The 16,542-nt window shown below is 33.3% G+C and overlaps 1 protein-coding gene across 4 annotated transcripts; it reads right to left on the bottom strand.

Annotated features, from left to right (window-relative positions):
* On the bottom strand, positions 10,908-16,316 carry LOC109720879 (protein root UVB sensitive 3). Of its 4 annotated transcripts, none has more exons than XM_020248218.1 (15): positions 15,971-16,311; positions 15,831-15,888; positions 15,107-15,166; positions 14,988-15,026; positions 14,832-14,894; positions 14,530-14,586; positions 14,229-14,292; positions 13,719-13,802; positions 13,113-13,195; positions 12,894-13,023; positions 12,134-12,226; positions 11,691-11,829; positions 11,543-11,583; positions 11,278-11,465; positions 10,908-11,127 (listed from the first exon to the last, which is right to left on the bottom strand). In XM_020248218.1, the coding sequence occupies exons 1-15, from the start codon at positions 16,126-16,128 to the stop codon at positions 11,038-11,040; spliced, it is 1,347 nt and encodes a 448-aa protein (XP_020103807.1). In that variant the 5' UTR covers positions 16,129-16,311; the 3' UTR covers positions 10,908-11,037. The 4 variants fall into 4 exon arrangements, with proteins under 4 accessions (XP_020103807.1, XP_020103810.1, XP_020103809.1 ...); XM_020248221.1 differs by having other exon boundaries at positions 15,107-15,156; positions 15,971-16,107; XM_020248220.1 differs by lacking the exon at positions 12,134-12,226 and having other exon boundaries at positions 15,971-16,316.

The following is a 16,542-nucleotide window of genomic DNA, read 5'->3' as shown; positions in this document are numbered from 1 at the left end:
CGTTTAATAAATGAGCAATTTGATCTCTAGCTTATTTTCAGCTGAAAACGAGCTGGATTACCACCCCTAAGCCAAAATATGAAAAATAACTAAACAATATTAAATTAAACTTTACATAATAATCAAATAATTAAATATAGTTTAAACTCTAATAATATTGAATGATTTTAGAAATTTTGATATAGTCGAAATTTATAATAGAAAATATTTTGGACAAACTGATTTGCATTCGGAAGTAATGAAACTAAACATCTATTACCGGTCCAAATTAAATTAAAAAATAAAATATATAAATAAAATAGAGTTAGACTGGTATGCTATCGGTAGCACGGAGGCCTCCGTGCTACCAAATTGTTTTCAATGATGTGGCTCCCAAATCGACGATCGGCTCCGTTAGACTTGATCTACACTATTAAAAGTATCTGGAAATTAAATTTCATAATTTTTCGACATCATTTAGCTAGTAATCAAAAGGTCTCAAAATTAACAATTTTAACGGTAGATGTGATGCATTTGTGAATTTAATAGTATAAAACAATTCAAATCTGATGAAATTTTTATAGAAATTTTTTTTCACTATTTAGAGTAAGATCAGTACCTCTGATATTAAATTCAAGTCTTTTATCATTATTTTTTATGAGATTTTTATTTTCAGCCGTTCATTTTTAAACTACTCGTTTGATCGGTAAATGATGCCGAAAAATAATAAAATTTAATTTTCAAGTACTTTAAGTTTTATAGATTAAGTCTAACGGAGCCCATCGTCGATTTGGAAGCCGCATCATTAAAAACAACTTGGTAGCACGGAGGTCTCCGTACTACCGATAGTATACCAACCTAGCTCAATAAAATAATTAGAAAAGTAATTAGAATTTAATTTTTAAATTTAAATATAAAATACCGAGTGTCCCTGGAGCAAGTGGCAAAAGACTTCGTGGTTGATACTCGAGGTCCTAGGTTCGGATAGTGTGCTATCTATCTCTCAAAATAAATAAATAAATAAATAAATTTAGATATAAAGTATATACCTTTGCATGATTTCATACTAGTTGCATGTGGTTTTTTTTTTTCCTGTTCATATGATTTCGTTTACAAATTCATACTAGTTGCATGTGTATATGTTTTTTTTTCCTGTTCATTCAGATAGTTTTCTTGTCTTTGGTGGGGGATGAGAGTTCATAACTCTAATGTGACCACGCCGAACCTTTATACTTAAGAGAGCAATTGCGGCATTCATAACTTATATTTTTACTATGAAATATTTTTTTTAAAAAAAAAAATATTATGAGATATTGGTGAAAACCAAATATAGAATTATTTTTTTGAGAAAATTATGAGATATTGGTCAAGGAGAGGATTCTGTAGTAGAGCGGAGCGTAGAAATTCGAAGGCGTCCGTGGTAGGCATAGCTGAGTATCGTTGTTCCATAATTGTAGAAGCCCGAGCCTATGGGAAAAAAAAATTATGAGTAAAATGGAGGACTACCCACGCCTCCTCCTGCACCGTCTTCGTCGAGATCACGTGGAAGATGGTGCGGCAAAAAAATTTATGAGTAAAATGGAGGACTACCCACGCCTCCTCCTGCACTGTCTTCATCGAGATCACGTGGAAGAGGGTGCGGCAGTACGTCACAACGATCAACGGCACCTCCACCCTCGACCGCCGTGGCCCCTCCTCCACCGTCGTCGTGATATCACGTGGAAGAGCCAGTACGTCTCCTCGTGGCCTCGGCCTCGGCCTCCTCCGACGTGATGACGAACTCCGCCGGGGAAGCGTATGTGGTTCGACGTTGTCGACATTAACTTTTTTATTTTTATTAAAAAATTTATTTAAATTTTCATGAATTTTAAGTTGAGAAGGTAAAATTTACTCCTCCTTTTAAGGAAAAATTCTAGAATGCAACGGATATATTGGTGACGTGGCGTAACAAATCAATCAAAAATCTCTTTTTAATAATATATGTCCCATCATAATTATAAAAAAATATTTTTATTATACTTTTTTTTGAAAAGAAGAAAAATAATTGACTTGCTATTGATGATGTGGTGCAAGTGTGATAGTGTATAATAATATAAGAATAGTAATAAAAAAAATAAAGAAATAACTCAGTTCGTTAAATATTTATATGATCAGTACGAAGAATAATCTGGAGAGAAAAATCAAATAATTAAGAAAAAACTAGAAAGAAAAACAAAAATTTAGATTTATAACTTATTAAAATAAAGTATATTCATATTTGAAATCTATCTAGTCTAACTAAATGTTTAGCCTGTTAACAGATTATCGGTCGCTCTTAAACATGTATTAATTACAAAGCAGAATCAGAATGAACATATTCATAACCAAAATCTAGCCTAATTAGAAATCAAATCAAAATGTATTTATTCATAACTCAAATCTAGTCTAACTGAAAATGCAATACTTAATTTATTTAAGGGTAAATTGCATTGTTACCCCATGAATTTTTGACGAAGTTTCAGTTTACTCTTCGAACTTCTAAAATTGACATCTTATATCCTAAACTCTAATATTTCGTTCATGTTATCCCTTCCGTCAGTTTTCCGTCAAACTCCGTTGATCGAAAACTGACGGAAGGGATAAAACGAATGAAATATTAGAGTTTAGGATGTTAGATGTCTATTTTAGGAGTTTGGAGGGTTAAGTGAATCTCGCCAAAAGTTCAGGAGGTAACAATGCAATTTACCCCAGTTATAAATTATTTTATTTTAAGATGTTACTTATGGATTGACTACTAAACCTCAAGTTAGTGATCATACTTGATTTTGAATTTATACATATTTTTTATCCTAAAATAAATCACACTTTAATTTATCATACTTTAGAAGCATTGTTCTTACTTTAATTTATCATACTTTAGAAGCATTATTCTAAAGTATTATAAAATATTATTTTATATTTTTATATTAAAAATTTTTAATTGGCTGAAATGAAGTACAAAAATTTTATTTTAGGCTACAATAAAATTACATTGCATAATTTCATAGGAAATAAGTGTATTTTTTAGAACAATATTTCTAAAGATTAAAGGGACAAACGAGTATTACAGAAAATTAACTGAGAATTAAAATCTCTATATCCGAATGAGGACACCTATTGTAAATCATCCATATTAGCGAGTACACCAGGACAGTAGAGTGTTCGAGCATCGTAGGTAGTTAGTATCGCACTTTTCTTATCTTTAAGCCACTCTAATTCATTTCTTTCACTTTTATTTTATTATAATAAATGTAAGATAAATTATGGTATAATTTATTTTAGAATAAAAAATATATATAAATTCAAAATCAAGCATCATCACTAACTTGAGGGTTTGTAGTCAATCCATAAGTAACATATTATAATAAAATAATTTATAGTCAAGAATCCTACGGGGTAAATTGCACTACTACCTCCTGAACTTTTGGCGAGTTTCACTTAACCCCCCAAACTCCTAAAATAGAAATCTAACACCATAAACTCTAATATTTCATTCGTTTTACCCTTTCCGTCAGTTTCCGGTTAACGGAGCTTGACGAAAAACTGATGGAAGGGGTAACATGAACGAAATATTAGAGTTTAGGGTGTTAGATATCTATTTTAGAAGTTCGAGAGGTAAAGTAAAACTTCGTCAAAAGTTCAGGAGGCAAGAATACAATTTACCTATTTATTTAAAGTACATACTTCCTTTATTTTAAGATATCTTTACAAATTTATTAGTTCTAATTTAATTTAAATTGAGAATAATATATGGTCAATTCAAAATCTAGTCAAATATGGCTAAAAATCAGCTCATCATTGGCGAGCAAGCTTACGCGTGTTTAACTCGAAATGTACTTGAGGTCAAACCGTTCATCTAACAAATGAACCAAATACAAGCTTGCTTATTAAATTGCAATCCGAGCACAAACTAAACTTTTCCGGCCCCGTCATGAGCTCGAGCCAAACATTAGGCGATCTCTAATAATTTTAAACCAATCTCAAGCTGGTCATAACTCACTCCTGTTCGGCCGATTGATAGTGCTACCTATGTTTTTATTATGTCCAATTAGATTATATATTCAATAACTAAAATTTTGCCAAAAGATCCTTTTTTTCGGTATAAATGACCCCATAATGAGATAGGATTGTGTATTAATGTTGATTTAGCAATTTTGCATAGTATGTAAGGAAAACCACACCCAATAGTCGGCAAAGAAATTTGAACAGAAGTTCTGAAAAAATAAAAACTATCTAGATTATCTGAAGCAAGATGCAAACAAACCTTCTAATCTCATATTGGGAAAGCAAACAAACAAACTGAAACAAATCCCATGAAAATTCAGTTAATCAATTAACTGATGGAAGGATCGAATGAAACAAAAATGTTGTAGACATCAAACAAGAACTTTATGGTAATTATTAAAACAAAAGGTAGCACCGTGATATTATTGAATTTCAATTAGAGAGCGTAACAAAATTATTAAAAGAAATTTACAAAAATTAAATATTAACTACGCCAATAACGCTACAGTATACTTTTACTTTTGGGTCCTTGAACCCTAGAGATCACTATTCACTAACTCAATTCTTATTTAATGCCTTATATTACTGCAAACAGAAGAGAGAAAATCAAAATGCAACAGATTACTACTATTCATCTATTTGTCTGCGACGACGACCTTTTCATCCCGGCCGCAGGGGCGCAGGGTGTTCGCGTAAGGGATCAGCGCCGAATACGGCGAGTCGACGCGGCCGAGCTTCTTCAGCTGCCGGCTGCTCAGGCTGTAACCGTAAAGCCGGCGCCGCTGCAGGGCGATGAAGACTAGAATGTCGCTGTTTATCAGCGTGAACGACCCGATCCGCCTCTTCCTCAGCTTCATCTCTTCAAACCCCACCTCGCAAATCTTCTTCCACGCCGTCGTCGCCGCCGCTGCATCCTCCTCGTTCGTCTTCGTCGTCGCGAGCGACCACATCGCAAAAACGGATGCGGGCTTCCGGTACTGGATCAAGCACAGCCCGGTCTCGCCCCACCGCGCGATCCGGATCTCGTAGTCATCCGGCAAGCCAGCTGCGACCGCCTCGGGGGGTAGAGGCACGATCCGCGAGGACGGCGCCACGGCCGCAGCGTCGACGTCCAGCGCCACGACGTAGGGGTCGACACCTTGCATGTAGGCCCCGCAGGTCGACGCCCAGAACACGGCGCTCCCGCACACGACCGGCTCGTCGACAGCGCAGGGTTCCGCTTCTCCGCGCCGCGGACGAGCACGTGATCGGCCTTCCACTCGCCATCGCGAGAGTCGTAAATCCTGCAGTGCAGATTGCCGCCCCACTCGGCCGCAGGTTTTACGCACACGAGATTGTAGTCGAAGGACCAAGGTTCCTTGCACACGCTCGCGCCGACGCCGACGAAGTAGTCGTGGGAGAGCTCCGTGTCGGGAGGCCGCGGGACCGTGAGCGACGTCCTGCGCACGGGATTGTAGACGGCGACGCCCTCGGGCACTGTCAATCTCCTATCGAAGAAGATGACAAGTCCGTTGACGGACGAGAGGATTGTGGCTGTGCAGCGGAGAAATTCTATGGCCTCGGCGGGAATGCCGGCCCGCTGATCGAGAAAGAACACGTTTGCTCCGTATTTGTAGGTCGCAAAAAAGCCCGAGTCGATGGAGTCGGCGCGCTGCGACTGCAGCAGCACAAAAAAATCTTCCGACGTGAGGCTGCGAATGCAACGGTTGAGAAAGTTGGCCTTCACGATGAATTTGGCAGGGAGAAAAGAGAGGATGTGGGCAATAAATTTCTCGTTGTAGTACCTACGACGACAGAAAGAGGAGAAGTACTTTTCCATTTGGTGGTGATTTTTTTTTTTTTTTTTTTTTCCAAAGCTTTAGAATAAGAATTAGTCGGTTATATAATAATAATTATAATACTATACACAAAATTGAAATTTAATCACAATTCTAGTGGGATTCTGTATATTTAAAAGTGAAATCTAATCTAATTAAAGAAAACTTAATACTTATCTTATATGAAATATATTGCTATCTTATTTTATCTTTCTTCTAATATATTTTTATAATTTTTTTTATCTGAATTTAGGATAAAATATGATCAATTCAAATCTAGTCTTTATTTTAGTTTAACTTAGGACATGTTTATTTGTCCCAAAATGGTTGAAGTTAAAAAAAATCACTTCTGCAAAAGTCGTTTTTACAAAAAAGATTTTTAATGTTTGGTTGGCTATAAAGTGAAATATTAAAAACTATAATTTTATAATTTTTATATCTTTAATTATTTATAAAGAGGTAAAAAATATAAATAAACATTTTATACTCGCAATTTGAATTTAAGTTTGAATTTATATTTAGAATTCAAAATTAAAATTAAATTTCTAGAATTCAAATATAAATAAAGGTTTTAATTTTAATTTTAAATTTAAATATAAAGTCACAAATTTAAATTTAAAAACTTTCTGTTGAATGTGAGTTTACATATAAAATTCAAAATGTGATCATTATTTTATTCAAATTTAAAGTAAAAACTTAATTTTAAAAATAAATTTAAAGATTAAAAGAAAGACCAAATATAACATCTTAGCTAAGTTTTTCACTTTCAATGAATACGAAGTTATTTGAGCTGAAGTTAAAAAAGTGAGATTTAGTTATAACTCACTTTATTAGCCCACTTTTGTAAAGTGATTTTCATATTTACTTTCGCATACCAAACAATTGATAAGATGTCACTTTCCGAAAATACTACTTTCGGACTTTCGGTGCTTCACTTTTGACCAACCAAATATGTTCTTAAATAAAGTACTAAAATATGTATATTTTACAAATTTGAAGTTATTAAATTAGAATGCCAAAATTATATTTATCTCGTTGATTTGAAGTTCGACTAATTCAAAATTTTAAATTTTTTTATTTTTTTTGAAAAGTTTATAACAGCTTCAAAAAGAGTAGTTCGAAATTCTCCAGATTTGTCTTGTAATCGAACCGATCGAATTTAATATTGTTCGGTCCATCCACCGGAAGATTATTAAATATGAAATATTTAAATAGTAAAAAATAGACTTTAAATAACTAAATATGCAAAATTAATTAGAGAAACTTATTTAATATTGGCGTCTAAATGTGAAAACAACTAACTAATATTAAATTAAACTTTACAGAGTAATCAAATATACATATTTTAAACTGTAATAATATTGAATGATTTTAGAAAATTTGATAGAGTTAGATAAAATTTACGGCAGTAATAAAACTAATTAGCATTTATTACTAATCCAAATTCAATTAAAAAAAATATATCAATAAAGTAATTACAAAAGTAATTAGAATTTTTTTAAAAAAAAAAAGTAATTAGAATTTATTTTTAAATTTATATATAAAATATATACTTTTGCAAAAATTAAAAAAAAAATGATTTGATAGGTTTCTTGTTTCCGGTGGGAAAGAGGAGTTTATACCTCCAATCTGCAGCATTCATAATTTATATTTTTAAAATGAAATATTTTATCTTTTTTTTCTTTTAGAAAAAAAATTATGGGATATTGGTGAAAACCAAATAGGCAATTAATGTTTAAGAAAACCAAATAAAAAATTAATATTTGAGAAAATCACTCTGAAATTCTAGTTGAATTTTATATACTCATAAGTAAAATCGAGTCTAATTAAAAAGTAAGTAGGTATCTTATTTGAAATATATTAATTGTTATCTTATTTTATGTTTATTCTAATATATTTTCATAATGTTTAATCTTTATTTACTTTGAATTTAGGATAAAATATGATCAAGTCAAAATCTAGCCTAATTCTAGTTTAACCTAGATAAAATACTAAAATATATCTATTTAGGTTTGATGTTCCTAAATTAGAATACCAAAATTATATTTATCTTGTAGATTTGAAGTTACACTAATTCAAAATTTTAAATTTTTAAAGAAATTTTTTTTAAAGGGTTATAAAGGCTTCAAGAAAATCGTTCAAATTAAATTCTCCAAATTTGCTTCGTATATGAACCCAGATGTGCACCGGATAGTTATTAAGTAGAAAATATTTAAATAGTAAAAAATAGAATTTACTTAACTAAAAAAGTAAAATTTATTAGAAAAAATTATATAATATTGAAACTAAATATGAAAAATAACTAAATAATATTAAAGTAAACTTTATAGGGTAATCAAATAATTAAACATATTTTAAGCTATAATAATATTGAATGATTTTAAAAAATTTGATACAGTCAAAATTCGTAATAGATAAAATTTTGGACAAACTGAAATGCATACGCTAGCAATAAAACCAAACATCTATTACTTATCCAAATTAAATTAAAGAACAAAATTTATAAAAAAAAAATTTTTGGACAAACTGAAGGCAAATAAAAATAATTATACTTTACGTTAATTCTATTTGTTATATTGTACAATTTTTTTGGTTAAAAATATTATTATATTTTTGTCTTTTATTAATATATCTATACTGTATTTTAATTTTATTTTTACTTTTCTATTTTGTATTTTTTTTATAGATATCACTAAACTATTTTTTTTCTCGCAACTCTATATTATTATTAACAAATCTATTATCTTAGATAAAATATGATAACTTTATTAAAAGATATTAGTTAAATAGTAAAAAAGCTAGTGATCATATTCACAGTATAATTATTGAAAACTTCTGTCAAATTATTTTTAACTTTCATTTTTGTATATTTTTATTATTGTGTCGAAACGAACAAAATATAAACTCTATCACTTTTAGTAAATAATTATTTAACAGCTTTAATCTAAAACAAAAAAAAGTGGCTTTGCCACATCAGCTCTAAGTTTGGGATTAATATATTGGGAAGAGGTTATAGATTATAGCTTTATGTTCGTAGCGCATGTATTGAAAACAATAATAATAAAATCAAAAAGTTTCCTTGTCAGTCTAATTCATTAGCAAACCGCAAATAGGATTGGAGTTTTTTTTTTTTTTTTTGGTTGGAAAAAAGCCCATAGGCAATCTATTAAAAGACACAGCTCGGCTTTATTTTTTAGCTATTTTTATAATTGAGTTTATCTTTTTTTGCTAAAAATTAAATAATAAAAAATATTTTATATATATAAAGTGAATAAATTATACAAATATAAAATATATGTATTCGAGCTATTATCAAGCCAAACACGAATGAGCTGATCCCAGCTCGTGTTCGGCTCGTTTATGAAACAAGCTGAAAAATTCAGCTCGTATTCGACTCGTTTACTAAATGAGCAATTTGATCTCTAGCTTATTTCCAGCTGAACACGAGTTGGATTGCCATCCCTAAGCCGAAATATGAAAATAACTAAACAATATTAAATTAAACTTTACATAATAATCAAATAATTAAATATAGTTTAAACTCTAATAATATTGAATGATTTTAGAAATTTTGATATAGTCGAAATTTATAATAGAAAATATTTTGGACAAACTGATTTGCATTCGGAAGTAATGAAACTAAACATCTATTACCAATCCAAATTAAATTAAAGAACAAAATATATAAATAAAATAATTAGAAAAGTAATTAGAATTTAATTTTTAAATTTAGATATAGAATATATACCTTTGCATGATTTCTTTTACAANGATAGTTTTCTTGTTTTTGGTGGGGGATGGGAGTTCATAACTTTAATGTGACTATGCCAAACCTTTATACTTAAGAGAGCAATTGCGGCATTCATAACTTATATTTTTACTATGAAATATTTCTTTTTTTAAAAAAATATTATGAGATATTGGTGAAAACCAAATATAGAATTATTTTTTGAGAAAATTATGAGATATTGGCCAAGGAGAGGATTGTTTAGTGGAGCTGAGAAATTTGAGGCGTCGGTGGTAAGCGTAGCTGGGATGGCGGGCGAAGGAGAGGTTTGCTCCATACTTGCAGTTGTAGAAGCCCGAGCTCAAAAAAAAATAATGAGCGTTTTAGACAACCCACATTACCCACGAATAACAGTATATATAATGTTTTTAAAAAATACAAAGAATAAAAAAAATGAACACTAGTTTTAACCACGAATAACAGTATATATAATGCCTTGAATTATACCGGAACCACATAAATTCTATATGTGCTCACATACGGGAACCACATAAATTCTCTGTTACCACATATCTGTTCCCACATAAACATATCCGTACACGGATTATCCGTACACAGATTACCCAACCAGCCTTTGGTGTAGCAATTTATTGGTTATAAATTAAAAAATTAATTAAGAAATTCTAGTCTGTCTATGTTAAAAAATTAAAATTTAGACTGAATTCTAATCAGATTCTATATATTCGTAAGTCTAATTAAAAGTTAAATACTTTTCTTATTTGAAATATATTGATATCTTATTCTATCTTTATTCTAATATATTTTATGTCAAAGGCTTAGTTATATCCTACTCACGCTGAGTTGGTGACTCAACCAGTTCCGGGGATCGAGTTCTTTATTTTAGAAACCGTTTGTGTGGTGTAAATATTTTGATTCTGCTTCCTCATCGCCGGCGTTCCCGTTCCGACTTCCATTCACAAACGGCAATGGAATAGCCAGCATCTCTGAATTCGTTTAGCTTCAATAAAATGTTTATGAAACCCAGTGATGCCAAAAGAATGTGAAAACATAAGAGTAAAGCACAAAGAGGAGGAAGAGAGGAGTAAACTGAAAGCGAAAAAAAAAAAGAAATTACACACAAAAAAAGAGGCGCATAAGAGAAAAGGCGAAAAAAAAAAGGCTGTCGTAGACCAAACCAAGAAAGGAAAGGAAAAAGGNGAGTAAGTTAATAAAAAAAAGAAATTACACACAAAAAAAGAGGCGCATAAGAGAAAAGGCGAAAAAAAAAAGGCTGTCGTAGACCAAACCAAGAAAGGAAAGGAAAAAGGAAAGGAAAAAAGAGTGTTCAAAGCAGTAGAGAGTACATGAAAATCTAGAAAAATTATTCATAAATATTGGGGCACATTACACACAGCCTGTGTAGTATTAAAAAGAATATTTTAAGGGTTTTCAATACAAAAACTGATAGTTTTATTTACTGTAAATTATGATCTAACTATTTGCAGGGCCATGAACCCAGTGTGCCCTCCAAACAGTCGCCGGCGAAAGAAGTCGCTCTGCTGCCCATCCTGCGGACCGCAGCTGCAGTAATGCAAGAAAAATAAATCATAACTAAAACCTCAAAAGAAAAGAGATAAACGAAAAGATTTCATATGATTCTCTAGTAGCTTAAGGTTCTGAAAGGGGAAAAAAAGGAAATTTACGATAAGAACATCAAAGATGGAATTGTACCTTTTCAATGAAAATAGGATACTGTTCATTCATCCATAGTTGGCTGTGTGTGTGCAAAGATTTGCTTTTATTCATGAGATTTGCTATTACAAGACTGTGAATGTAGGACTTTAAGATATCCGCAGGGTTGGCGTGCTTATGGATGAACACATAAATATCCCCTTGCTTCTCCAACAACAGATATTTAGCTGGATTAAGTAATAATCAGCTAAATGAGCAACAATTCCTCTTCATATTTCATAGATCAAAAAAATTTTAACTATACCATCTTTATAGCAGGATCTCGCTAATTCAGCAAGCACCATCCTATTAAATATGAAGTTGAGACTGTTATATGGGTTACAATTAAAAAGATCATATAACTAGATACAAAGTACATTACGAAACTGCCCGGTTAGAAGTGGAGGACTCACAAATCCGAATGTGCAAGTCTAGAGGCTTTAGCGCCTAACCGTACATGTTCATGTTGTAGTTTAGGCTTTATTAATCTCCGCCATCTGGCCCAAAAAGGGAATATATGTTCTCTGGGAGAGACTTGTTCCGGTGTTAGAACTGCAACAGGAACACAATGAGAAACTTAGCTTGCAGCATCATGATTCAAGAAATTTAATGATATGAACTTAAATATAACTGCTAAACACTCAAAAAGATTGGAAAAAGGAATAAGATTCATTGCAGTCTGCTGCAACTTCCAATATAAGGCTTTAATTAGAATCACGACTACTCAACACTGTAGACGAGCTTATACACTAGGCCACAATGCAGAATGCCAATATTACTTTTGCACTGATAATCATGAGACATAATGCATCCCTATAATGTACTATTATCTTAGGAGGAGGAACTGAACCATCACCTTTTCCACTCTGCATAAAATATTGTAGCAAAATGGAGCTTCTCTCATAATTTAACGTAGTAAGTGAAAGGCACTGAACTGCTTTGTAGTTCGCTGAGTTGGATGGAAGAAAAACAACAGTGAGAAATGAAAAACAGTAAGACAGAAGTAAGAAAAGAACTACTTTACCCAATTGAAAAAGAAAAATAAAGCCTATGCCCTTCTAGAATCAATAACGGATCTTAGTAAATCAAGTTAACATAAAGATCCCAACATAAGCATCAAACCCCAAAGCTTTGTCCACTGAGAATGCCTTGCCGTTTTTATTTTTCCGCCTTGCCATATTTATAAACTGAGTTGGATTTTGCTCCCACATAAACAATATTATGTAATATGAGTATATGACTTTCGTATCTAAAATCACATGAGAAGTCATTTCAGTAATACACCAATGTGAAGAACAATTTGCTATCCTAGAACTAGACAAGAAGTTGCATTCATACTTTCAGGATAAGATTATATTATCTAAACTTAACATCCAAGGTATGTTGCAGTTTGCATCATTCAACCCTATGCAAGCCACAGTAGAACAAAAACAAAAATTGGAGTTTAATTGGGACACAATGTTCTCTTCTTGTTGTTATATCAATAAGCGTTAATCAGAATCAATTAACATATTCATAAATAAATAAATAATTAATTAATTAATTATTACTTTGTCGTAGACACCAGGTAATGAAATTTACGAAATGCAAGTGTTTGAGCATTGAATAATACTCACCATACATATGAAATATAGTCAGAGACAGGAACAAAAACCATACAGCAAAAGGATGGCCCCTCGTAATATGAGCTAGTAGCATTCCCAGAGCCATCCCTGTCATTGTTGCAACTGTCTCTTGACTACCCTCCTATCATATATTGAAAAAGAGAAGTATTATCTACATCTGAAGATAGGATTGAACATGATTAACCACAAAATTGAGGATGTATACAATACTTTCGCTGAGATATCAGCTGCATTGTTCTCAAGTGCAAAATGTTGAGTCAAAGCTGCTCTAGTTGCTCCACTAGCAACACCAGCTGACAAAGACCATAAAGAAAGGTCATTAAATCACAGAATAGCTGTGATCTCTTACAAAACAAGAGAGTTAAACAAGATTTTAAAAATTTTGAGCATCTAATGATCTAAAACATCCAGTACAGAATTAGGGAAAAAGCAGCAAACATACTCGGGGATACAAAGAAGGTATATGCTTGTAATGTCAAAATTCTAATATGATGACCAATTGATCGACATATCATAAGACATGCCAAATGCTACTCAGTAAAAAGCACATTTTCCATGCTTGCAGTGGACATTAATGGTGTCTGAATAAAAGATGAGAAAAAGAAAAACAAGCCATATAGGGACAAAAACTGATGTTCCTCAGCTTTAGTTCAGAGGAAAGTCCAAGAAAACACTTTCATTCTCGAGAAGTCCTCTTGTAGAAGTGCTAAGCAGAAAATAACAGCAAAGATACTGGGAAGAAATAGATAAAAAGCGATAGATAACAGTACTTCTTGACTAAAAGATAGAGAAATGACTAAGTTGCAAGTAACTTACTGAACGATCTAGACACGCTTCCTAAGCAGACTATTGCTATCAAAGCTGAAGGAAACAAAGGAGAGAGGAGATCCATCAGCATTCCTGCAAGAAAAACAGCAAAGAGTGCATATCATGCTATAAAAACTGAACAAGGAAAAGGAAAGAAGCAAAACGGAGCATCTAGGATAGCTCGATAGATATGTGGACAGGTATAATTTTTAAAGCAATATTCTCTGCCATATCAGGTGCCTCAAATTCTTAAAACTGTTCAGTAAACGTAGATGCACATTTTATTTTCATATGAATAGATGGAAGAGGTAGAATGACGAACGAAATGGAGTTATCCACAAAATATATAACATATACTACAAATGCTCATGCACATCCTTTATTAGCCTGAATTGATGATTATACATATAACTTCAATATTGCACATGCCAGAATCAGCATATGCATACATGAACAAAGAAAAGTAATATCAAGCATAATGCAATGACAAATTCAGCTAAATGATATGAGGAACATTACCGATATCATTCATAAAATCTGCAACTAGACGCCACATCTTGGCATTACTGTCAAGATTAGACCCCTGCACAAAGATATAAAATCATTAGCACCTTGTCTGTGAAAGAGGATGACGAGCAGCAAAAAGAAGTTCCATTCAAAATTTCCAATGATGATAAAGATATTATTTTAGTAGTTCAATGCAAATAGGCACATTGTTTAATGGGTTAGAAATGTATCAATTGTCATAAGCAACAAAGATGAACTTAAAATACATCACTAGTTCAAACATTCAGGCGTCAAGAAAACAGAATCCGAATACCTGGTAAAACGTGAACAAGATACCTCCAAGCATCCCCATGAAATCCCTTAAAAACCACTGTTGAAGTTTTCCAGTTAATAATCCATCTCTAATTAATATGCTTTAACATATATTCAGATTCATAACATGCATGAGTGGAGAATCTAATGCAAAATATCATGAATACTAGGATTTGGGTGTGATTAAGAAAATACAACTTCTCTTCATATATATAATTTAGGGAGAAGTAGCAAGGACAAAATAAAGATTGATAAAGCTTCAGAAACTATAAGCAATATTGTACTCAAACAGTGAAACTATACCTGGAAAGTAGCACCGATGACGGTAGCAGATTTTTCACCAACTCCAATTGCACTCAAGAGAGCCTAGCACCAATTTAGAAGACAACATCATTAGAACATGACAAAGCAAAAGAAGATGCAGATATATAGAGAAAGGAGCTCAAACCAGGCTCTTACTTGGGTAGATAGCATGGAGCGTATGTACGTTGAAAGTCCCTAAATATATAAAAGAATAGCAAATAACAAACATCATTCAAGGACATGAGTTAGACGAGAGTCACAAACCACCCATTCACCTGCAAGGAATCCCATATCTGGAATGGAACATAATCCGGAGTCACACTGCCTGGAAATCCCTGCTAACAGAAAAGCCAAATGCCTAATTCTGCAATCCATAAAAAAATATGGAGCAAAGACATAAAATCTCTTCACTTCTGCTTTCATAACTTTTTATCTCTAAATTTGATAAATCATAGATGAAAACTATTATATGCAAGGATGTCAAAACGGCCACAGAGGCACCTTGGCTGTCGCCCAAAGCGCTTTATAAGACATCAGCTAATTATCTAAAATATTACTTGATCCTTCTTTTCTAAAATGTAAGCAGTCGAGAGCCATAAAATTTTTTACTCCAATAGTTTGCCTAAACACCTAGGCATTTACTAGGCATTTAGGAGGTAAATTTGCCTAGGAACTTCTTCCTCCAACTCTAAAAATGATGATTCCAGATATCGATTTAAATAGTTATCTTAAAAATTAAAGTAATGAATACGTAACCCTAATTAGAACACCGGACAAACATTGCAATGCATTGCAGGCCGATTCCTTTGACGGTAAAAAGGGAGCTATAAGGGCATGTTTGATTACGAAAGTTTTGGTTTTGAAATTGGGAACTATCTGCAACAACTGTTAGCACAGAATCAGCCGCTTCCCTTGTATTTCCAACTCCATTTCATAATTCGGATTCCGATTGCGAACCAAACACGCGGCATAAGATAGGGCATTTCCTAGATAGCTCACCTCCGGCACAAAGGCCCCGAGAATCTTCCTCCATACCTGTCCCCATCGGCTCCCGAACCTGGGAAAAGCTCGCCATGGGTAAGCAAAAGGAGAGATCGATCAAAGCAGGGGGGGAGAGAGAGGGAGAGGAGGAGAGAGACCTGTGGATGGCGAGAGAGGAGGAGGTGCCGGTGAGGACGGCGGTGCGGGAGAGCTTGGTGGCGGCGGATCCGCTCCACTCCTCCAGCGTGATCCACGGAGCCGGAGACGAAGGTGACGATGCCGAGGGTTCCGCTTCTTCGCCTCCCGATGCGGCCATGGGAAGAGGCGGGGAACGGGGGAAGTTGTTTTTGTGCGCTCTTAAGCGGTGAGAGCGTGGGGGTTGACTACGGGAGACGTGCGCGCGGACGCGGAGTGGTGGTAGGAGTTTGGGAACGGGAACGGGGATTCGAGCCGCGCTGGTTTTGCGTGGCTGTTTGGAGCTGGTTCTTCACATTTTTCGTTTTTTTATTCAAAAAAAAAAATGAAGGACTAACTAATTTTAACTAATTATTTCTCACTAAACTAAAATAGACAAGGGACAAAATTAATAGCAGTAATTCGTGCCAGGTCCCTAAAAGCAAAACCAAGGAGTATATCAGTATTATGAAAGTCCTACATCATCTTTTCTATTAACGCATCAGTAGTCTTAAAAAAAAAAAGGGAAAACTTCAAAAACCCCCCTGTGGTTTCG

Source organism: Ananas comosus, linkage group 15 (assembly GCF_001540865.1).
Source record: "Ananas comosus cultivar F153 linkage group 15, ASM154086v1, whole genome shotgun sequence".
Lineage (NCBI taxonomy): Eukaryota > Viridiplantae > Streptophyta > Magnoliopsida > Poales > Bromeliaceae > Ananas > Ananas comosus.
This window is presented reverse-complemented; position numbering and strand designations above follow the sequence as displayed.